At 34.7% G+C, this 24216-nt stretch overlaps 2 protein-coding genes across 2 annotated transcripts; both read left to right on the top strand.

Annotated features, from left to right (window-relative positions):
• The first annotated feature begins 1692 nt into the window (after window positions 1–1692).
• LOC121977280 (transcription factor CSA-like) lies at window positions 1693–2724 on the top strand. The gene is made up of 3 exons (XM_042529866.1): window positions 1693–2051; window positions 2137–2364; window positions 2445–2724. Exons 1-3 carry the CDS (start codon window positions 1904–1906, stop codon window positions 2567–2569), a joined length of 501 nt encoding a protein of 166 aa, XP_042385800.1. The 5' UTR covers window positions 1693–1903; the 3' UTR covers window positions 2570–2724.
• A 13070-nt stretch (window positions 2725–15794) lies between these two features.
• LOC121974318 (probable beta-1,4-xylosyltransferase IRX10) lies at window positions 15795–24001 on the top strand. Its single transcript, XM_042525315.1, has 8 exons — window positions 15795–16205; window positions 19611–19757; window positions 20025–20089; window positions 20199–20268; window positions 21594–21815; window positions 22484–22627; window positions 23180–23315; window positions 23411–24001. The coding sequence occupies exons 1-8, from the start codon at window positions 15849–15851 to the stop codon at window positions 23638–23640; spliced, it is 1371 nt and encodes a 456-aa protein (XP_042381249.1). The 5' UTR covers window positions 15795–15848; the 3' UTR covers window positions 23641–24001.
• Window positions 24002–24216: the final 215 nt, after the last annotated feature.

Consider the following 24216-nt stretch of genomic DNA (forward strand, 5'->3'; position numbering starts at 1 on the left):
ATCGGATGAGTAAGTAAATTAAAGACATGTATTTAAATTATTTTTAAAATTAAAATTATATTTAAATGAAGACACTTTTTATAATTAATTAGGTGCACCACTGGTATAAATAAATAAAAATACATGCAGATATTTATTATATTATATATAAAAGCACTTATATTATTTTATCAAAATGAAAGGATTTGTTATAATAAACACTCCTAAATATTTGAGACAATCAAATCTCATTATTTTATAAAAAAAAATGGCCACGTGTTTGTGACGTGGCGACTGCTTCATTACAAAGCTAATTATAAATTAGACAATTTTATTCCCGAAAATAATTATATTTCATGTTATATGAGGACCTTATTCACTTCGAAAATGTGAATGTTTGTTTGTTGGAATTAGAAAAGAATTAAAATAGAAATTTATTTCTATAGAAATCCGATCATGTAACATAAAAAAAAACACACAAAATCCACGACGAAAACAAACGACAAACTGTATCGACTTTTAAGTCACTACTTTAGACTCTTTCACAACGTGAGTTGCTCATCTTTTAACTTGTTGCAGGTTTCTTCGGCCTTTTGACTTCTGGCATGAGAGGATTTGATAGTTTAATAATTAATATTTAATTTAATTTCTTAAAAAAATATTTAATTATTCTCTACTCTATTTTCTATTTATTATTATTATTAGTATTATTGATATGATGCATAATTGTAGGGTCCGATCACAAAAGGACGTAACAGTCAAAAGTCAAAAGGATGTGGTAGTCAGAAATTAAGGGGACGGAGCAGTCAACATACGGGGGTGGGGCCACTTGGAGCCATCCAGCGTATAGAGCCAGGGTAGGGTTTACCGGTCAGGAAACCAGGTTTGCGGCATGACGCGTGATCAAGGCGAAACTTGACCTGCCTGCATCAGTCGGGTTCCCTCAAGCTATCCCGTGCAAACAGACTGATCATTCTCCATCATGTATGAATCATAAAAGCAGGGAGAAGAGAATTCTGGCCGTGCCCTTCCGCCCATCCGATTTGTTCATCAACACTTAGCAGCCTGACCTACGCTACCTCTATCACACCCGGACAGGATAGAAGGTGCTACGCGACAACAGGTCAGAGAATCGTAACCACTTGTCAGAGAATAACTGATGTTTGTCAGGGAATATTCCAACGGTTGGAGTCATCTGTCAATAGAATATTTCTCCCGTCCATAGGAGAAAATCACGTGTCCTCCACCACCCGACACCCTCTGGCAGGAGTCGGTTTCCAGGAGGTACGCACTGTCATATAAAAAGAGACGTCCTCTCCCTTGCGCGGGTACGCTCACTCGCATACTTGTCTATTTTTCTTCTTCCTTCGTACATTTTTTTCTAAGAAAAAAATACCTGATTTGAACATCGGAGGGTCTGCTCCAAGAACTTTTTCTCTGATTCTTGGCCTCTAATATTCCGTCTACTAGTCTGAGTATACACAGAATTTTAGTATCGCCGACAAAGGCCCTACAATCCTTGAGAGTCACATGGGGATCCATCCTCTGAGGACATGATCGTAACATTATAGTCTACTCCTCGTCAAGCCAGCGATAATTCATCTTATTTTCATCCGATTCGTCAAGCCAGGACATGATTCTGCACATATTATTATTATTATTTTAAAGGAACATTTTTTTTAAAATGAAACTGCTTCGGATTTTGGAGGGCCGTGTTTTTAACGTGGCCTGTCCTCGCTGCTTGGGCGGTTAACAAGGCGACAACTCGTGTCGACGCAGCTACTCGTCAATGGCGACGGGGACAAGACAACCCCCCACGAGCACCTCCCTCCTCTTTGCTCTTCCGTTTCCTTACGCTTTCCGTTTTCGTCCTCGCTCCTCGCTTTTAATTTAACTTCAAGATCCCTCCTCCGTGAAGACGACTATGACACATCTGGAAGGAGGAGGGCAGCCCAAGTGCTGCCTCAGAGGTCACTGGAGACCCGCAGAGGACGCCAAGCTCAGGGCGTTTGTCTCCCGATTCGGCCCCCAAAATTGGAACTTGATTGCGGATGAGCTCCAAGGGCGGTCAGGTACGACTCTTCCCACACAAAAGTTTCGATCTTGACGATTCGATCTGAAGAGAAGGTCGGCGGGCGGCCGGTTTCCTTCTTCCAGCGAAAAGTTGCAGGCTGCGGTGGTGCAACCAACTGGATCCGAGGATCAACAAGAGAGGCTTCAGCGTGGAAGAAGAAGAAAAGATTCTATCCTTGCAGAGGCAGCTCGGCAACAAGTGGGCACTGATCGCGAGACTTTTCCCTGGAAGAACAGATAACGCAGTGAAGAACCGGTGGCACGTGATAACGGCGAGGAGAGAAAGGGAGCAGAGCAGTGGCGATTCCTCTGGTAATCGATCGATTGAGCGAATTAAAGCGGCTGCTTGTTAATTTCTTGGGATTCAGCTGTTTGTTCTTTCTCTTCTGAAGGTTCGGCTGAAGAGATTGCGGTGGCGACAAACTCGAACAGCTTCGTGCAAGCTGAGAATGATGGCGCCGGTGGGAAGAAGAAGGCCAGTTCCTTCATTGATTTCTTGGGGGTTGGAGCTGTATGAAAATGAAACAAAAAGAGACATGGAGAGAGAGAATTTTGGAAATGAGACATGTAGTTGGAAAATTTTTGCACCAATAAAAAAAATAATTAAGGATCGACGTCTTTCTTCATTGTCAACTGAATTATTGATAGCAATTCATGATTTGATGACCTCAATCCAGTCACGATTATGATATCTCATATCTTCAACCAATATCAAATAATGTGGAAATGATCATGTAATAGCGCTATCTTAAAATAAACTAATATCATATAAGGTATTTGTGTTATTTTAATAAACTTCCTATTTCACGAACCATTTTATAATTGGTGCTATATGTCAACGTCAAAATCCATATGGTCAACTCGTGGCTATACCTTATGTCAACAAGGCAGTAGGTGAAATTCAATTAGTTGTTAAAAATATATTATAAAATTTTAAATCCTAAATTATTATTATTAGTATTATTAAAAATACCTTAATACCAAAAATACTTTTATTCCTAATAGAGATATTATGTTCACTCTAAATTCTTTTAATCATAAGCTGAAGAGAGATAAATTAAAATACTAAACGGTCTCCTAGATGAATGGGAGGGTCATTTAATTCTACTCGGAATGAACTCAATTAAATTTCTAAAGCTATTGTAATATTGTTATAATGTGTAAAATTACTTTTTATAGATGAAGAGAGATAAATTAAAATATAAACGGTCTCCTAGATGGGAGAGTCATTTAAATCTACGAGAAATGAACTCAATTCAATTTCTAAAGCTATTGTAATATCGTTATAATGTGTAAAATTATTTTTAAAAGTTTAATTTGATCAAAAATAATACAGATACTACATTAATTTTTAAGCTATTGTAGCTATAATAGTTTTATAATGTTTTTGACTATTTTAAAATAATTTTAATTAAATGTAAGTAATTTTTTACTTAATTTATTAAGAATTTTTTTAATGTACAAAGCGCACTTTATATAAATTTTTTAATGAAATTGAATTGATATATTTTTAAATACAATAATATTAAAATAAAAATATTTTTGATACTAAAAATATACTGAATTGTCCCTTTCACATTTTAAAAATAAGGGGTGCCTATTTTAATAATTCACATAATCAGAGAGGACAACTTAATTTTAACTGAATGTGCTTGGACAGTTAGGATTAGGGATATATATATCTCAACACATTATTTAAGAAAAACAAATGCTATTTTAAATTAAAAATTAAAAAATAAAAAGTTTTAGCTGTTGAACATTGCAGAGGTGACAAAATTTGCAACGTTAGAAAGTGAAGGAGAAGATCGGTTCATTTCTCCTTATTTAATCTCAATGAAGTATCATTAAAGTATACAACGGAACATTATCTCGAGTGACTTCTCTGAGTTTCTTCTCTGAAGAGCATTGTAATTTTTTATTGTTTCATACAATAGATCATCATTAACAATAATTGCTAAATCCAAAAGTTTAAAATATAATATTTTTCAGTGTCGATATGTAATTTAATGTTTTGGTACTATATATAATGTACCGATACCAAAATTTTATTATAAACAGAATAAAATTTATATTATACCGAAAATTCAATATACAAAATTTTGTTAAAAATTCATATCAAATTTTTCGATATGATATACAAGTTTGAAGTACACTATATCATACCGAACACCTCTAATGACTATAAGATATATTTAGTTTTTTTTTCACCTAAGGTATTTAAAAAAATAAGTATATTATAATTTATTTGTCACCTTTAATACATTCTCTATTTTTATATCCCACAAATTTGCATTCTTGTCATAAATTTTTCGGAAAAAATTTAAAGTTAGATCATTGAAATACAATGACTTTATACCTACAAATTAGCATTGTTAGTCAAGTTATATCTATTATAAAATCACGCAGCTTGTTATTTGAATGTCCTAGATTTCTCTTAGTCTGCGCTTTTATTATAGCGTAACTTGTAAGTTTCTTGTTTTAAATATCTGTTTTAGAATTTGAGTTCCATTACTTGACGAGGTGGTGTTTTCTCCGACGAAGGCGAGAGCAAAGCGACAAGGTGCACGTGTGGGGTGTGGCAGAAGAATTTTTAAGGGTCTTCTTCCGATCAACAAGAGTAGAGGAGCTTCACTCTAAACCCTCCGTGTCTGGTAATAAAAAAGACTACTAAACTTTACACTTGCTCATGAAACGACGGGGTAAGCTTAATTAATTGAACGACCCAAAAAAAAAAAAGTAGAAATGCTTAAATACCTAATGTTGAATATTAAAAGCAATGAGTATTTGTCTCTTTGATTATATATATATATATATATCTTATTATTTTATTAAAAATCTCCCCCCTTTACTAATTAACTTTGGTGAAGTCTAAAATGAATTTACGTTAATATCCTTTTTTCTACTCACACTAAAAATAATTCCAAGATTTATTAGTAATTCCACAAATGAAACAATCAGTGATCTAGAATTCAAGACTCAGCTGCGGCGTATTATTATGAATTTTTCTCATCATTAATTTTCTTTGATAGTTTTATATAAAAAAAATATAATTCTCTTTAGTCCCACATCTTAGAATTGATAACATTATGATCAAACAAGCTTCTATAAATATTTTAGGCCGACAATGTTAAAAAATATACTTTTCTTAGTTTTTTTTACTAAGATAAGTATAATATTAAATTAAATTATTTTTTTTCATAGGGAAGTCCGTTACAGTAATTTGTTGTTGAGATTCTCTAAATAATTCAGATTTTCAAAAGTCAGATACTTTACCCTAATAACTCTATTTTAATATTTTAATCCTAAAATACTTTAATTAATATAATTTTATTATAAAGGGTCAATGTGATTTATGTATTATATTACACACGCAATGCGTGTACACGATCACTAGTATATATAGTTGTTTAGTATGTAATATTATGTGAGTTTAGATGATGCACTTCATATATTTAACAAATTAATAAGTAGACAATTATTAAATATAGTTGTCCGATTTGAAATTGAATTGTTTATAAAGTAAAAATGCTTTTTTACTTTATCGATTTGGTAAAAATATTAAAATAATTGATTGTATATGAGTTTATAGGTTACATTAATTGATGATGTAAATTATCTATATAATTTTATATTTTTTTATTCACGTGAAGTGAATATTTATTTTAATTTTATCGCTATTTAAATTTGTCAAAGTCATTTGTATTGTACTTCATCATTTATTTAGTGTAGAATTAATGGACTATATTTTACTATAACAAAATATTTTTTATCGTTAAAATAGAATAAATATATTATAAACTAGTGATTGTGCACACGCGTCGCGTGTGCAATATAATATATTGAAATCATATAGATCCTTTATAATGAAATTATATTAATTAAAGCATTTAGCATTAAAATACTAAAGAGTCATTAGGGTAAAGTACCTGACTTTTGAAAATCTGAATTATTTGGATTTTCGAGTGTCATCTTACGACTTCTCTATGAAAAAAATTAATTTAATTTAATATTATACTTATCTTAGTAAAAAAAAATTAAGAAAAGTATATTTTTTAATGTTGTCAACCTAAAATATTTATAGAAACTTCTTTGATCATAGTGTTGTGAATTCTAAGATGTGAGACTAAAAGAACTATATTTTTTTTTATATAAAACAACCAGAGAGAAAATTAATGATGAGAAAAATTCATAATAATATGTCGTAGCTGAATCTCGAACTCTAGATCACTGATTGTTTCACTTGTGGAATTACTAATAAACCTTGGAATTATTTTTAGTGTGAATAGAAAAAATGATATTAATGTAAATTCATTTTAGGCTTCACCAAAATTAGTTAGTAAAGGAGGAAGAGTTTTAATAAAATAGTAAGACATCTATAATAATTTAAAAATATAAGATACGACAATAAATAATAATAAAATAATAGTTCTTATTTGAGAAGTAAATTTATAAAAATTATGAATATTTTTTAGAATTTTTTAAAGTGGACATATATCACACAGCGCGAATGTAATTAGAGGGGATTGATTAATTAAGAATTTAATTAATTAATTATTAAATTAATTAATTAAAGTATAAAATGGGAAAATAAAATGATAACTGTTTCTCCCGAGCATCGTCATAGTGCACCGTGTGCTCCATGATCATCAGTCGTCGGGTGACAATGTCGAAGACCACGAAGGGACAGACGCCTCCGGCTCAGCCCTCACGACCTCCGCGCTAGTTGCGGCCGTGATAGTACTGGCAACTATCTCTCACGGCCACCTCAACAAGCACCTTCGTCGCGACCCAACTCGCTGACGCCGACGCCACAATTGTCGCTGTCTCGCATGTCAGAGCGTCGTCCTCCTTCTACTGCGACAAGCTCAGCTTGGCATGTCTCCCACTGATTTGAATCGGCGCTGAGATTTCGACCTAGCGCCGCCGGTGTGTAGAGTCGACGGTGCTGAAGCACCATCATTGGTCGTCCCGTCACCTCAAGAGGTCACTGCTCCCGCCTCAAGCAGGGAGCCGACAACTTCCAACATAAGTAGTTTGTAAAAGAGATAAAAGAAAATTACCAGAATTGACATAGATTTTATTACTCTCATATTATTTCTTGCTCTATCTCTCTATTCTTCTTTCTACATGGTATTAGAGCCATCTCTTTTTATCTTCCCTCAACTTCTTGAGGCGGAGATCCAATAAATGGCAAACCTTTTTTTTAGAGAAAGTCTCTTATTCTTTCCTATGTATTTCAATTTTCTTATTTTCTCTGTTTTCTTCCATCGTCAATCCCTTTGTTTCTCTTTCCTCTTCCTTAATCTCTGTGTTTCTCTTCCAAAAAAAAAAAAATCCTTAACGATTCTGTGTTTATGATTTTTCTCCACGGTCGTCGACGACAAGGTAGAAGCTCTTTCTTGTGACATCGTCCAACAGCTGCCGCCAGATAAGTTATTTTTACTTTAGATGTCAAATACTCAACGACATCAAAGAGGACAAAAGCAAAGTTTAGATCGATGTCAGATTTGTCACATCGTTGGTCATACTAGAAATATATGCCCTAAAAGACTTGATTGGTCTCGGGTAAAATGTAAAATTTATCTCGGAATTGGACATTTTGATATTCAATGTCCTAGCCCATTTGACTCAAATATCATTGGTGGTCTTACAGCGTCAAGGCAACCATCTATTTCACAAGTATATCCCAAAGTCCTCTCATCTGTGCTTACTTGTGGTAAACGCCCAGAGTTTTCATCTACTGATTGATATATTGACACTGGTGCAATTCATCATTTCACATCAGATTATAATATCCTTACAGACGTAATGTCATATTATGGCTCAGATATGGTTCAAGAAGGCGATGGTTCAGGTTTGCAAATTGCTAATCTTGGAACCACATATGTTCATTTATCTAATCGAACTTTTCACATGCGCAATGTCTTTCGTGTTCCATCTATCACTAAAAATCTACTTTCTACACGTCAGTTTTATCTTGATAACAATGTCATTTTTTAGCTTCGTCATAATCATTATCTTATAAAGGATAGAGGAACAAATGCTATTGTGTTTTACAGGAGAATCAAAAATGACCTCTACTATCTTCAGAGTTCTTCAATCAAAGATTTTGTTGGTGAACACACAAATAAACCAGCTTGGCATACTCGACTTGGTCATCCTTCCCTTCGTATTGTTCAGTCAATTATCAATAGATATGATTTACCTACTTCCATTACCTCCTCTTCATCTCATTCATGTAGGGTCTACCTGGAATCTAAAAGTTATAAACTACCTTTCTCTTCATCTGATCATGTTTCTAAATTTCCACTTGAAATAATTATCCTGATGTTTGGAGCTTTGCACCTATTTTATCTAATCAAGGTTTCCAATATTATGTTACCTTCATTGATCATTTTAGTAAATATACTTGCTCTATCTATGAGAAGAAAATCTGATTTATTTGATATATTCTGTAATTTTAAAATTCAAGTTGAACGATATTTTACTTATAAAATACTCTCTTTTCATTTTAATTGGGGAGGCGAATATCAAGCTCTCCATCGTCATCTTGTCTCTTGTGGAATTGTTTATCGAGTTTCTTATTCTCACATTCTAGAACAAAATGGCTCTGTTGAGAGAAAAACATAGACATATAGTTGAAACTGACATAGCTCTTCTTCATCATGCATCGGTTCCGCGTAAATTTTAGGATGAAGATGTTAACACTGCATATATCTCATAAATCGACTTGCTACTTCATTGCTTAATCATAAGTGTCCTTTTGAAAAACTTTATAATCAAACCCCTGATTACACTTTATTTCAAATTTTTGGTTGCGCATGTTATCCATGGTTACACCCCCTATTCTAAACACAAACTTGACTCTCGTTCACTACAATATATTTTTCTTGGTTATAGCAATTTACACCATGGTTATCGTTGTTTGCATATACCAACAGGACGAATTTATATTTCACGACATGTTACTTTTGATGAGTCTCTATTCCCTTTTTTGGTAACTTCTTCGATCTCTCCTCCAGATATAAGTGACACCTTCTTGATGCCACCTAATATTGTCAGAAGTGATGGCATCCTAGGTCATGCTCTGGAACTCTCTAATAGCTCCACTATACCATCAGAATCACCTCAGGTTGTTGCTCCAATATTGGAAGCCTCGTCGGTTGAAGATAACATGCTCTCTAGTTCTGGATCCTCGGATAATTCAAGTCCGTCATCTACATCACCATGTCAGCCTACTTCTTCATCTCCATCAACAAGTGATTCAGATGATAATGCTCATCGTCGCATGCTTCCCATTAGTGACATTTATGAGCGTTGCCCACCAAATGCAACTCGATATCCCCTTCCACGAGCTCTACTGGTCTCTTCAAAATATATTGAATCAACTTGTTTTACACAAGCAAGGAAGGATCCAAACTAGCGTAGTGCAATGACTACAGAATTTGATGCACTTCTTCGAAATGGAACATGGAGTTTAGTTCCGTGCACTCCCTCAATGAATGTTGTGGGCTCTAAATGGGTATTCCGTCTTAAGCATCGAGCTAATGGTTCTCTTGCATGACACAAAGCTCAACTTATAGCTAAAGGATTTAGTCAATAATCAGGTATTGACTTTAATGATACTTTTAGCCCAATCATCAAAATTACATCTGTTAGACTATTATTATCAATAGCTGTTAGTTCTAATTGGTATGTACGACAATTTGATATTTCAAATGCGTTTCTCCATGGTCATCTTGAGGAAACTATATTTATAAAGCAACCACCTGGGTTCATTCATCCACAATTTTCATCTCATGTTTGCCAACATATAAGAAATCCTTATATGGTTTTCGACAAACTCCTCGTGTATGATTTCATCGACTATCTAATTGGTTATAAGCTCAAGGATTTTCTGGATCAAAGACTGACTCGTCTCTATTTCACAAATATAATGATGGATCTATGATATTTTTTCTTATTTATGTGGACGACATTCTGTTAATCGGCAATGATCACAAGGGTATCACAACTTTATTAAGTCTTCTCAAACAAGAATTTCCTACTCGAGATTTGGATATTGCTCGTTTTTTTTCTTGGTATTGAGCTTATTCCACATGAGGATGACTATTTTCTTTCTCAGAGCAAATACATTACTGGTATTCTTCAAAGAACCAAAATGGATGGAGCACGCCCGATCTCTACATTAATTGCTATAAACAACTCTTCAACTTCATCATCTCCTGCTCTGTTTGATCCACAAATTTATCAAAGTATTGTTGGAGCCTTACAATATGTCACTATCACATGCCCTGATATTACTTTTGCGGTAAATTGTGCTTGTCAATTCATGCATGCTCCAATTGAACAAAATTGAGATAATGTAAAAAGAATACTTCGCTATCTTAAAGGTACTATTCTACATGGTCTTAAAGGTACTTCGCTATCTTAAAGGTACTTTTATATTGCCAATCGTCTCGAGATTTACATGCATATAGTGATGCGGATTGGGCAAGTTCTCCTGAAAATAGACGTTTCAACTAGTAGATATGCAATATTTCTTGGACGAAATCTTATCTCATGGAATTTGAAAAAACAACCTACAGTATCTCATTCAAGCACTGAGGCAGAATATAAAGCTATAGCAAATACAACGTCAGAAATTATTTGACTTCAATCACTTCTTTCTAAACTTCATCTTGCATCAAATATTGCACAAAAAATTTGGTGCGACAATATTGGAGCAACATATCTCACAGCAAATCTAATCTTTCATGCTCATACAAAACATGTGGAAATTGATTTTCATTTTGTTCGTGAACGTATGGCAACTCAGCAGTTATCCGTCTCTTATATTTCTGCTGAAGATCAAATCGCTGATATCTTTACTAAGTCATTATCCAAACAACGTTTCAACAAGTTAGCAAGCAAACTCAACGTCAAAGATCTTCCATTAAGTTTGTCGGGGGTAAAAGAGATAAAAAAAATTATCAAAATTGACCGGATCAAATCACCAAATCAAATCAAATTAATATTTGGATTATTCTAATAATTCTGTTATAATTATTAGAATAATTTTCAGAATTATTCTTAGAATAATTCTGTTATTTATTACCAAGTATTTTTTGAACATTATATATCCTATTATTAGGATAAATATCAATAAACAATAGATTTTATTACTCTCATATTATTTTTTTTCTCTCTCCCTATTCTTCTTCTTACAGTTTGCACATCCGTTGCTCTGACCAACTACTCTCCGGCCACGAGCAAGAAGTCGCCCTCTCCCTTGACTCGTTGTCGACGATCGCAGATCGGGAAGCCAAACACTAACGCTGACGTTTTGTTCGTGCTTGCACTCTCGACACATGGCTACTCGTGTCAGCCAAACACTGATGACCGCCGGTAGACGCCTGCTGTGCTGTCGATGAAGAAGAAGGAGCAAGATTGAGGTAAGGAGATTTGTTTGAGGAGTAATAGTGGTTTACGTAATTGATAAATTAATAGCTTTGTTGAATAATTGGTAAACAATTGGAACAGTAAGTGTATAAGTCTAGTGAAGTAGATTAATTGATTTATTTGGTTTATACATGAGCTAATATAATGGTATCTTGGTCATTTAATGGATTAATTCATAAGTTAGTGAATGTAGTTAGTTACTTAATCATAGAGGATTCAAATTGCTAAGTTGAAGATGAATTAATAAGTTGACTAATTAATTAAGGGATGAATAAAGTAAGAAGTTGGTTGATTGAGCAATAGGGTTTAATTATTGATTAATAAATTTTAGATTGGCTTTGTATTATGTACTTGTAGGATTCGGGCTCGGGGCATACCCTTTGGCTTGAAGACACTCAGTGCAATCTACAGATCAGGCGAGTACTTCTTGACTTATTTCTTTATGTGGCAAAAAGGCGATTCACTCGCCCCCAGCGCCCCCGTCAATCCGTCCCTAGGTCAACACGGAGGAGGTAAATCACGGGTGGCTACTAGCCATTAGTGCAAACGGCCAAGACATGGGGGAGGTTATGCTCGGTCACGTCTTGACTTGTTTCTTTAGATCTTTGATCTCAGTGTATAATCTATTTTATTGATTTGACAGTATTGATTTACTTACCTTGACTCTACTCTAGATTGGTGAGTTTGATACTTCATTGCTTATTCTTATATTTTGATCTATTTGACATCTATGCGGTCTCATTTGTTATTCATAATTGGGTTGGTTATATATATGCATGATATTATCATATCATTGTCTAGTTACAAGCTTGTGTTTGTGTATTTATATTATAGTATGATTGTATACTTAGGCTCATGCCTATAGGTTATTGATATCATACGTAGTATAGTTATATACTTGTGTAAGAGCATATAAGCTCATGCCTATACATTAGTAAAATTATACAGTAGTATAAGATATCAAGTATCTTACTAGATCTTTGATTGTTATATAGGCTCATGCCTATACGTTAGCGAGGTTAGACCGTAGGGTAGCTTGAAAATCATTATCCTTGGATGAATTGTTATTGCTTATTTTGTTGTTTTGGCTTGGTGTATATATATATATACCTTGTATACCCATGGGACCATCCCTGGTAAAGTTTTTTCCCGTGGGCAGTGACTATTTATATATCTTAACCGCCCACAAGATCCATTCCTAATAACATATTATTGTGTTAGTTAGGACTGATTATATGCTTAATATAGGGTGGTTATGTATTTCTTCGTACAGGTTTGGATGTACTGTATGTACTTCCGGTCTATTGGTTTTACCTGGTTGAGCAGGTTAGTGGAGTATTTTATTAATGGTTATGCTTTTGATTAGAAGCACTCTTACTTTTATAGTATTTTACTTGAGACTGCATTCTTTGATCTTCTTACACTATATTGATCATACACTATCTGTCTTATATCCGCTGAGTGTTTTATACTCACCACCCCTTTTACTATGTTCCTTTTCTCATGTAGTAGATAGAGGATTTATGAAGTCGTTTGGAGGCCTTGCCTGCCAGTTCCATGTCACCTCAGGATTTTCTGTTTTATTTTTTATTTGTGTCATGTGTTTTAGCATTTGGATTTGTTATCCTAATAATTGGTTTTGTGGTGTATTTTGATCTTGGTTATGAAACTTGTTGTGTTTAAGCCATGCCGGTACTCAGTTAGTAATTTTATAGTTTATGTAGTTATCTTATGTCTTTCGTTGTATTTGTTTCCAGTCGTATGAGCTATAGTTATTATGTTTGCACTATCCAGGTTTCATATGTTGTTATAAGGGGAGAGATGTTGTCCGTTTGTCGAACAGACATCCCTTGGGGCGTGACAAAAAGTGTATTTACAAAATACATGTTTGATCAACTTTATTCAAAAATGTATCCACAAATCTCTAAATACAATCCAAAATTTTATATCATAACGTACACGACCCTTAGTCACTCACATATAAGTAGACGAATTCGCTTTATTCATTTTTATTTAATCATACTGAAATTGCTTTTAATATTAGTTCTTGATTGATATTGTAAACTGAAATATTAACAAGAAAAGTAAACTGAAATATTAACCAAGTTGATGGTGCAATAGCGCTATCTTAAAATAAACTAATATCATATAAGGTACTTGTGTTATTTTAATAAACTTCTTATTTCATGAACCATTGTGGGCTTGGTGCTATATGTCAACGTCAAAATCCATTACTCGTGTCTATACCTTATGGTCAACAATCAGGTAGGGGAAATTCAATTAGTTGTTAAAAATATATTATAAAATTTTAGATCCTAAAATGGAATAAGGATATTTATTACTACACGTACAGATTTATAGAACCATTTTTTTATAATTCAAAAGATATACTACTCATATTTATAGTCGGATCGTGACCGTGATCCAGTCACAAATGGTTGTCATCCCTTTTTAGGTTCATCGTCCACGTCAGGTTATAGTTTTTGTTCAGAGCGGACCTCCTGAGGTCGCCCGGAGACCTCTGATGGTGGATAAGTGGTCGGGTTACTAGGCGTCGAGTGAGAGTGTCCTCTAAGCGGCCTCCAGCCGCCCGCTCCGAACAAAAATTATAATCTGGTGGGGACGGTGAACCCAGGAAGGGATCACAACCATTTGCGATCGGATCACGCCAACGATCCAACCGTAAATACGAGTGACACATCTCCTGGACCATAAAAAGTGGTCCAAGAGATCCTGCCTCCTATTATTATTATTATTATCATCGGATTACATGATATTTATTTTATAATTTAGATTACAAAATTTCATTATCTTTTGTAATATAAATTACATTACAAATTTAAAATTAAATCAAATAACATAATCATCCTTGTAATATAATCCTGATTACATTACAAGATATATTACATTTTATCGAACGTAACTTAAATAAAATGGTATCCAACATATATAAGAGACCAAGACCAAGACCAAGACAACAGAATTAAAGGATCAAGAGATTCGAACCTCTCATTTAGGGATCTGAAATGATACGAGATAGTTAGATAAAAAAAAATAATGATGTATAGGGAGTCATCCTACATAATGTTTAAATTTTATGTATGATTTTTATTCATTTTAATTATTTGAGTTATGTATAATTAATATTATAGGTATAATACGAGTACGACCGGAGCGATGTTATGGAACAATCGAGGTTGGTGACATTCAAATAGTTGCTTAAAATATATTGTAAAATTTTAGGTCCTAAAATGGAATCATGAAAGATACTGGTTAAAAATTCTACTACTAATAATAATACCTTACTACCAAGAACACTTTTATTTCTAACACTATTCTAATAGTAGAGGATGGTAACTTTTTAGTTGGAGATTATTTTTAATAATTTATGTCTATAGATTAGTAAAAAGAGTATGTAATTAAAAATTAAAATTTTTTAGAAAAGTGAGATTTTTTAAATTTCGGGGTTAATAAATTTTTTTATCAAAAATATCCTTCTATATTTATATTTGAGATAAAAATACTTTTAAAATTTTTATAATAAAAATTTTATTTTAAATTATAAAAATTAAATAAAAATATGTGATATTTTATTTAAAAAATAAATTTATTATTGGGATTCAGTAGAAAAATTTGATAAACATCATAGGTTTAAAAGGATGTAGGATATCTCTATTGACATGAGGTCTTTTGGGAAAGTCAAAGAGTAAAGCCAACAAGATATAATATGAGGTGACCTTGAACGAAATTGAGGATAGACCTGAAGTAGATAAGAATATCTAAACAAATAAATTTTTATTATATTACTTAAATTGAACTAAACAATATTAAATTATATTTTATTCCTCGTGACATTGATTAATACATAGGAGTTTACAAAAATAAAATCGGGGGTCATCGACAAAATGATAAGGATTAAAAAAATCCTTTCATATATTTACTATCTATAGTTCCTTAATTTATTTTCTCAGTGTTGGGAAACTAGTTAGTAGGAGAGCTGGGTGAGCATTTCATCTTTTGCACCATTTATATATAAATTTGTCCTTTTTACTTTTGCAAAAAACATATGAGAGAGGTCATTTTTATTTTTTTTTTCCAATTTAATTCTTTAATGGGAATAAATTAAAAATCCCTTTCAAATTAAAAATTATAAAATAGAATATTTTAATTGTCAAATCCAAAAGTTTAAAAATTTAGATGAATTTTAATTGTTTTTTAAATTTCACGGTCCTTTTATAAAAAAGCAGTTAAATTTCGGGGTTTTTAGAAAAAAAAAGAATGCAACGGGTGTTATACGATCCCTTCTCTCTTTTTTGGTTCTCCAGTATTCCGCCTACGCTCTCGATTGCTCACTGATGGGAAGCGTAAGCCGCGGTCGCAATCTCGGTTCCGGTAGCGGATTACCGACGGTGCTTTGTGGAAGATCCCACAAGATCGGCGCAATCGTCCTCGTCGTCGCTACCTTCCTCGTCACTCGTGCCTTGGATCGCCTCTCCTGCGACTTTCCTTCCCCCTCCTCCGCTGCATCCCCCGCCCTCTTCGACCGCAGCAGCGGCTATCTATCCTGGCCCGAACGAAGCTACGGCTCCCGCCTCGACCTTAAGATCTACGTCTACGAGGAGCAAGAGATCGATGGCCTCCGCGAGCTGATGCGCGGAAGGGACGGCCGGATCCCCCCCGACGCCTGCCTCAAGGGACAGTGGGGTACGCAGGTATCCTGTTCTTTATTTTGAACACTATTCTAATTAGTCGTTCTATTGAGTTGTGTTACTAAAGTTGATGACTGGCCCTCGTAGCAATTTAAGGAACGATTCCCACACGATCGAAGAAGTTCTAGTTCCATGTCAGAAATGAATTATTGAGAATTAAATGTTCTATTTCTTATGTTGGCAGGATTATAAGATGGAATCCCATTCATCTAGGTGTGTTATTCGATTTATCTTGTTTTTACTTGAGCATGCTAATTAATTAAGTCACTGTGATGTGAAAATAAGCTATCAAAAGATTGCAGAAGCCTGCTAGTCACAAGAGCGTAGCTCTGACCTTAGTTGAGAATGTGGCTATAGGAGATTGAGCTGAGAGGAGTTTACTATGAATGTGGCTAGAGATTGAGCTGAAATGAGTTTGTCGAGACATGTTTAAAGTTAGGTTGGATGCGCCTGAACTACACTCAGTTCAGCTGAGGTAAGCAAGGTGTGAAATTCATCTTCCCTGAACTACAAGTAGTTCAATTGAGTTGAATTTCTGGATATGACTGGTCCGTCTTAGCAGGGACGTTGAGTTCATGTGGAGCTATGGGTCGAAGAGGTTTTTGAGAAAACATCTTAGGTGAGCTCAAATGTAGCCAAGGTAGAGAAACTTTATGTCACCTTGTATGCCATTACTAAAAACTCCCCCAATGACTGAAATCTCCCTCCTTTCATAGGCTTCAAGATACCAACTCAACCTATAACACATAGCTTCAACATGTCCCAAACTTCCATAATAGCCAATCTGGTTCATAACTTTGATTTCCTCACTGGACCTTCCCTAAATTAAAACTCCATCGACAGTTTCGCATGGCTTTGCTCGAATACTAAACATTTTCTTGGCCATTAAATTTTTTTTGGCTCTATATCCCCTCTATGTCCTTCCACTAAATCTTTTAACTCTATTTCCCCTCTGAGTTCTTCCAACTCCTCAATTTATTGAACAAAACATTGGCTCATGTCGAACGAATGCATGTAATTTTTTGACTCCGCCTGATTTGTCTTAACTTGCCAACCCTTATTGGAGTTGGAAACTTGATGGCTTCGTGATAATTGACATCACATTCTTAATTTTGCTCAAAGTTGACCACTAAAAATTGCATTATATGCAAAAGGCAATCCCACGACTAAAAACCCAATGCATGCGCTCAAATGAATAACTCCTCCCTAAATCTTGCATTTGAAGTTATAGTTTCCAAATGTTGTCCTATTGTATTTTGCTTTCTAGATCTCGCCAATATACACAATTTTCAAAAAAGAATTGAGATGTACCACTTTGACAAAGTTATCCGTGTCTATAAGCACCCTTGCACTAGGCAATTAGCAATTTATGCTTAGATCACCATTGTATTAGGTCATCTCAGTTAATTCACTTATGTCTTCTTTGGAAATACTATATTCTCCATGCATAAGACTTTAATATATTATATCTCTCACCACCAGATTTCGGTCCCTAAGCCACTATGTTTATATGCATTTGAACTGGCTCCTACATCACACTTGCTTCCTTTGACTCCTTAGCCTTTTTGGACTCGATAAATTTCCCCAAATAAACTTTAAATTATCTCCTTAATTTAGATCCTCAAGTGTATACACTCATCTATATCATATACATATAACCCCAATGGTATCTATTGTGCTTAGGCTTGTCTTTATCCCCTTCTACCTCTTTATCATAGGAGGTCGTGTATCAAGGTTCTTTGGTGCTTGTCCTCCATTTGATATCTTCTTGGTTCCTTCACCCTATTTGGAATTCTGCCACCTTTGGCATAATCCTCCGAGTGGATTTTCAGACGATGAGTGAGAGACCCTTGAAGACCTTAAGGCGAACAAAAAAGTGGTCATCAAAATGGTTTGAGGCTTTCACTTGTCTACGTACTTCAATAAACTTACTCAAGTCTAAGAGAAGATTTGTCCCCGCCCTACCTTAAACTCATTAGGTTGTCCTCACTTTGACCAAGGCGACTGCTCCCCTCAAAATAGGCCTTAAAATCTCATATTAATTCCATGAAATTTGCACTCACTCCTAGAGACAATTTGGAGAACCACTAACAAGCAATTCCTCATAATGTTGTCTAGAAAACTCGACATGTCAACACATCAGACCTTCATATCGGGACATTCAGGAAATGAAAGTATGGACATGATTTAAAAGGTATGTACATTCATATGTATTCATATTCAACATATGAAAGTTCGTAGGTATACAAAGTTTCAACACATCCAAGGCGAATGGAGTTTGGATTGTTGGTCTCCTCACCTTCATCTTTGGAGATTCCCCCTTCCATAGTTCCATGGCTTCAATCCACTGCTTGGCCATTCCATATCTATCCTCCAAACTTCTTCTCCCTTGCCTGCACTTATTCCCATGTCTTTAAAAGCTTCATCTTTTCCTGATCCAATTTTGGGAATGGTCTTCCTGAAACCATTATTCTCAGCTATGAATCCAATATCTTCAAGTTTCTCTATCTACCACATTGAATCCTTTTTGTTCTCAAAGCTTGAGATCCTATAACCAAAAGTTTTCATATATAAGTGAGAGATTGTAGGCTCTTCCCCACATTGTTGGGCTACTTACTCTTGAACCCTCTGCACGAGTGAACTCAACATTGCTCTATTCTCTTCTTTTTGCTCCATGCATATCACTGAGGTTTCTACAGAAGATGCTCAATCTGTAAAGGTAGAAATTTTAATAGTTTGCAGAAGCCTACTAGTCATAAGAGTTTAGCTCCGAACTTGGTTGGGAATGAGGATAGTAGCGATTAAGATAAGAGTTGTTCAATTGAGTAATAGTTAAGTTTGGGTTGGGTTTGCTCCAATCACACTCAGTTCAACTGAGGTAAGCTTGGTGGGATATTGTGAGATTCAACTTTCTTGGACTGCTAGCAGTTAGCCAAGTCAGGTTGGCTTGAGTTCCTGTCTACAGTGAGTGGATCTAGGTGGTGGTTAGGAGCTCAAGTGGAGCTTTGTATTGAAGAGGTTAATGTAGGTTGGCAGTATTAAGTAGTGAAAATGTTTGAGGTGAGCTCCAAGGTATCCAAACTAAAGGGACCTTTGTCATCTGGTATGCAGTTGCCAAAATCTCTCCGGTCATTGAAGTTTTTATCCTTTTGTATGCTTCAAAATATGAGCACGACCTACGGCTCCATGCCATGTGCATACATAGCTACCTCAAAATTAGATTGTTTCTTGTTGCAACACTTCCTCTCTAGTGGAATCTATCAAACCCAATTTGGCTTAGCTCCATTTCCACAGAAATATGATACTTTTTTAACAATTGGAATTTTCATGTGAATCCAATTCTCTATATCTTCTATTGCTGTTACTCATTTGAAAATTTATGTAACATCATTTGTTTGATGTTTTTAGGTCAAAATCCACCAGTTGCTTCTCAAGTCAAGATTTCGGACGTTGAACAAGGAGGAAGCAGATCTCTTCTTTGTTCCCTCATATGTTAAATGTGTGAGGATGATGGGCGGTTTGAGTGATAAAGAAATCAATAAAACGTATGTAAAGGTAATTAATTTAATTATATTTTGGGAATTATGAATTGAACAACAAGTATTTGTTGTAATGGCGTTTTCAGTTTTTGTTCTTTTTTCAAGTGAAGTGCTCCATTTTAATTTCTTTACCTTTATTTCTTTTGATGTGGTTCACTGTAACTTTATCTAGAAATTTGCTATTAACTATCATAATAGTTCCACTATAGTATCTAAAGAATTATTTATTTTAGCTAGCCTGCTCTATTATGAAGTGGCTCATGGTTTTATATTTGGTGATTAGATTCTCAGTCAAATGCCACATTTCCGATATTCAGGTGGTCGTGATCACATATTTGTCTTCCCTAGGTATTCTATTTATCATTTTTTTACTTCAATATAATTGTCAACCTAGCTGTTTATTGTGTCATCTGCCTATGTGTTGTAATTAATTTAAATTATCTCACGAGAAGTGCAGTGGGGCTGGTGCTCACTTGTTTCGTTCCTGGGCTACATTTTTGAATCGGTCAATCATCTTGACTCCAGAGGTACTATTTTTGGTATTATTCATATGCATCTCAAATAGGGACAAGAAGGATGAAAAGTGTTTTTCCCTCATTTGTTCTTTTGTTTTCAATGTTATTTGTCAAAAAGGACTGCTATTTGTATTATTTAGCTTATTTACAAATCTTTCTTTATATTCCTCTTCTATGAATTAGTCTCCTGAATGCTATGATTATATATCCATCAGTTATTTTAAAGCATTGTTGTTTTAATTGTTTTTTCCCATTTCCTTAGGTTCTAGCTGAGTAGCTGATGGTATGCACTTAAATTTGTGGGTGCTGTTATCGTGGTTACAAATAAGTATCATTTGTAATAACACTAGGATAGAACAAGGTCGAATAGTTCTAACATAGAGACCATTTAAGATGTTAGTAAGATTGTTGAGATAATTCAAATTCATTGTACTACAAACTGGAAAAGTTGGCTGAATGCATGATATATGAAAGTGTTAAGGGTGATTAATGTATGGAACCCCAAGTCATTGTCACTGAAGCACTTTGTTGCTTCAGTTAATAACTTTATTTGGTTGCTGAATACTATTAGCTGCAACTAAATATTGATACTTTGTTAGGGAACAAGATTTTTAGTTTTATATTGTGCTCGAAGCAAATAGGGTTTGGAACCACCAAACCAGATAACTAGTAAGCAGTAAACAAAAACTGTTGAGAGAACATTATAAAGCAATCCATGAAATATAAGGTTCATATTGTTTGCATAGCGTGGTTAGTTAACAAAGTTTGTTTCTGGAATTAAAAAATAAACCGATTAGAGATGAGAGCAAGTTGTAGCAGGTTCCTTTTTCATTCGAATCAGGGACACGTCTCTGATGTCCTTTGCATCTGCTATCTTCTACTTTTTCTTCATGCATCAGGAGTGATCAAACTCTCAGCAACCTGGGATTAAAAAAAAATGTCTTATTTCGAGAAGGTGGCTGATCATTGTAATTTGTAAGCCAGGTGGCTGATCATTGTAAGCCAAATATATCAGAGCAAGGGTGCTATTATACATACATTTAAGCCATTTTAGCTTTCACTTCTGTCTTGCTAATGGATTTTTATTAATGTCTTTCTTCTTGTGAGTTGTGTTACATAATGAAATGAGGGAAAAGAAATTAGGGTCTATGCGAACATATCTAACCTTTGTGTGTGGTTATCAGCTTCCCCTCTGCATTTGGTTCATATCTGATTGAGAAAAATTGCGTACATGTATTAAATATTGCAGCACTCACGCTTTAAGGTTTCACACTCCTATTTTAATACTTGTTTATGTGAAGACTCATGTAGATGCTGCAAAATCTTTTTTTGTATAGGGTGACCGTACTGATAAACGTGATGTTACTGCTTTTAATACTTGGAAAGACATAATTATTCCTGGAAATGTTGATGATGGAATGACTAAGTTGCATGGCCCCAATGTGGTTCAGCCTATTCCATTATCAAAAAGAAATTATTTGGCAAACTTTCTAGGACGTGCTCAGGGGAAGGTTGGTCGTCTTCAATTGGTGGAACTTGCCAAGCAATATCCTGATAAGGTGAGTTTCTATTATCAAGTAATTGTTTTATTTATGAAACATATGTAATTTGTTTCCCTGAATTGATACCTGATTGTTGGAATGCTCATTTAACATTCAACATACTGTTAATCCTAACTTGCTTACGAATGACATATGAGCCATGGTTGAAGGTGGGTATTTCATGTTAATCATACATAATACCACTTAATCTTGCAACGAGTTCTTTTATGATTACTGTACTACTTATTTGGCTATGAACTAAATCTGCATTGTTGTACTACTTATTTGGCTATGTACTAAATCTGCATTGTCAATGAGGTTTTCATTGAATTAATCTCATTCTGATTCACAACAAAAGTGATATCTTGTAACTTGTAAATACTGCCGAAAGATAGGTTGGAAGAATACAATAATTTTCTCTTGAGAAGATGCTCTAGGTATTATACCAGAATTGGCTTCACAAATTGCATGGCAAATTCAGAGAAACTTGTCATATGTCCCACCTTTGGCCAAGCTTAGGTTTTTAAGGAGGTAGCGCATTTTTTTTCTTGATGTACGTGATAAAAAGAAAAGGACAGTTTTGCTTATTTCACTTAAAACTGAGATGCTATATGTTATACTTCATGTTCATTTTGTTTATCATCGATATTATTTCCTAGCTCTCATGCAAATTGATTGATATACAGTTGGAATCTCCAGAGTTGCATCTCACAGGACCTAACAAGTTGGGAAGAACTGAGTACTTCAATCACTTGAGAAATGCTAAGTTTTGCCTAGCTCCACGTGGCGAGTCATCATGGACGCTTCGATTCTATGAGTCTTTCTTTGTGGTATCTCTCTATCTGACAGGACACACATTGCATATAGTTAACAAACATACAAATGTTTGCAACCATACATGTGATCATAAAATTTCATAAATTAGTGTGCATGCACATTGCACAAGCAAGTAGATTCATGTGAGAATATCTTCGTAGTTTCAACTAGTGGCCGCTGTTGAAGCCTTGAAGGTCCAAATAATGAGCTTTACATGATAGATAAGTACTACATTATACTTGTCATTTTGCTTGCATTGAGATCTTTTAGCCAAATTCAATTGTTCTCTACTAAAGATGTTTTCAAAGTCGTAAGCAAGATGCAATATTATTGTGAAACTCCTGAATGCATTTGCTTAGATCATGCTGCTAGTTTATCTTTTTGAACTGTCGATGACATTGATGTGTTTGGAGATTCCTTTCACCTGCCATTTCATTTGGAATCTTGGAGGCACTTTGAACCTTTCATTTATTTTTTACCCATCTATCAGTTGATTGCAATAAAATGCCATCCAAGTTTGCAAGCAGGCATTTTCTGGGGTGTCTAATAGGGTGAATTGCAAACAGGAATGTGTCCCAGTCATCATATCAGATCAAGTTGAGCTTCCTTTCCAAAATGTGATTGATTATACGCAGATATCTATCAAATGGCCATCTACTCGGATAAGCACTCAACTCTTTGAATACCTAGAAAGCATACCAGGTTAGTCTCAAAGGTTCCTTCATCATCAATTCCTTATATACCACTTTGACTCATTTAGCAACAAGCATAAGATACTCAAATATACAAATTGTCAGATGAAGTGATAGAAACAATGATAGCTCGAGGCAGACAGGTGAGGTGTCTGTGGGTTTATACCTCCGAAGCTGAGCCATGCTCTGCTATGATAGGCATCATGTGGGAGCTTCAGAGAAAAGTGAGGCGTTTTCACCAGTCTGCAGAAACATTTTGGCTTCATAATGGCTCAGTTGTTAACAGAGACTTGGTTGAGTTCCATCGCTGGAGAACTCCTGTTCCCTTGCCTTGATCAGGTCCTACTTTGAACACTTTTCTTAGTAATCATAAGTTTAGTTGCTTCATTTCTTCATGTTTTGGTGGATTCTATACGTGAATTGATTTAGTATCTCTATTCCAATTCAAGAAAAGTCTGATCATTTCATCTGGTTTCATCTAACTGTTCTGTGTTAAGTCTTGAACATGGATGTCTGATCATCAAGGCACGGGTGCATTTAGTTTTCTTTACTATGCCTGTATGATTATATCTCAGAACCTATTTGGTTTAGATTTTGTGTCTACAATATCAGACTTATTGTAAAAAACTACATTTTGTGTTCATGAATAACTAACAATACATGTGAATAAAACTTGCTTTCAAGCTTTTGAGCTGAGAATTCGGTACCACAAACTCTTCTTGTAAGCTTAAATAAGGTCTTGTGTAATCTTGATGATGTTTTTGAGATTATAACCTGCGGTGACATGTGAGATATTAAATTATAATCATTTGGTTCGTGCAATCGAAGGTTCAGTTGTGGCGCGAGCTAAACATGAACAAGGTAACATTGTGTCTGTGCAATTTGCACAGTCAAAATCTCGCTACACAAGT

Source organism: Zingiber officinale, chromosome 4B (genome assembly GCF_018446385.1).
Source record: "Zingiber officinale cultivar Zhangliang chromosome 4B, Zo_v1.1, whole genome shotgun sequence".
NCBI classification, from domain to species: domain Eukaryota; kingdom Viridiplantae; phylum Streptophyta; class Magnoliopsida; order Zingiberales; family Zingiberaceae; genus Zingiber; species Zingiber officinale.

Excerpts from the sequence above, each read along its gene's own strand:
- LOC121977280 (XM_042529866.1), top strand. The coding sequence starts at position 1,904 with ATGACACATCTGGAAGGAGGAGGGCAGCCCAAGTGCTGCCTCAGAGGT. Across the intron at positions 2,052-2,136 it reads TGAGCTCCAAGGGCGGTCAG|CGAAAAGTTGCAGGCTGCGG; the intron begins GTACGACTCTTC and ends TCCTTCTTCCAG. Across the intron at positions 2,365-2,444 it reads GAGCAGTGGCGATTCCTCTG|GTTCGGCTGAAGAGATTGCG; the intron begins GTAATCGATCGA and ends TCTCTTCTGAAG.
- LOC121974318 (XM_042525315.1), top strand. The coding sequence starts at position 15,849 with ATGGGAAGCGTAAGCCGCGGTCGCAATCTCGGTTCCGGTAGCGGATTA. Across the intron at positions 16,206-19,610 it reads AGGGACAGTGGGGTACGCAG|GTCAAAATCCACCAGTTGCT; the intron begins GTATCCTGTTCT and ends TGATGTTTTTAG. Across the intron at positions 20,090-20,198 it reads CACATATTTGTCTTCCCTAG|TGGGGCTGGTGCTCACTTGT; the intron begins GTATTCTATTTA and ends CGAGAAGTGCAG.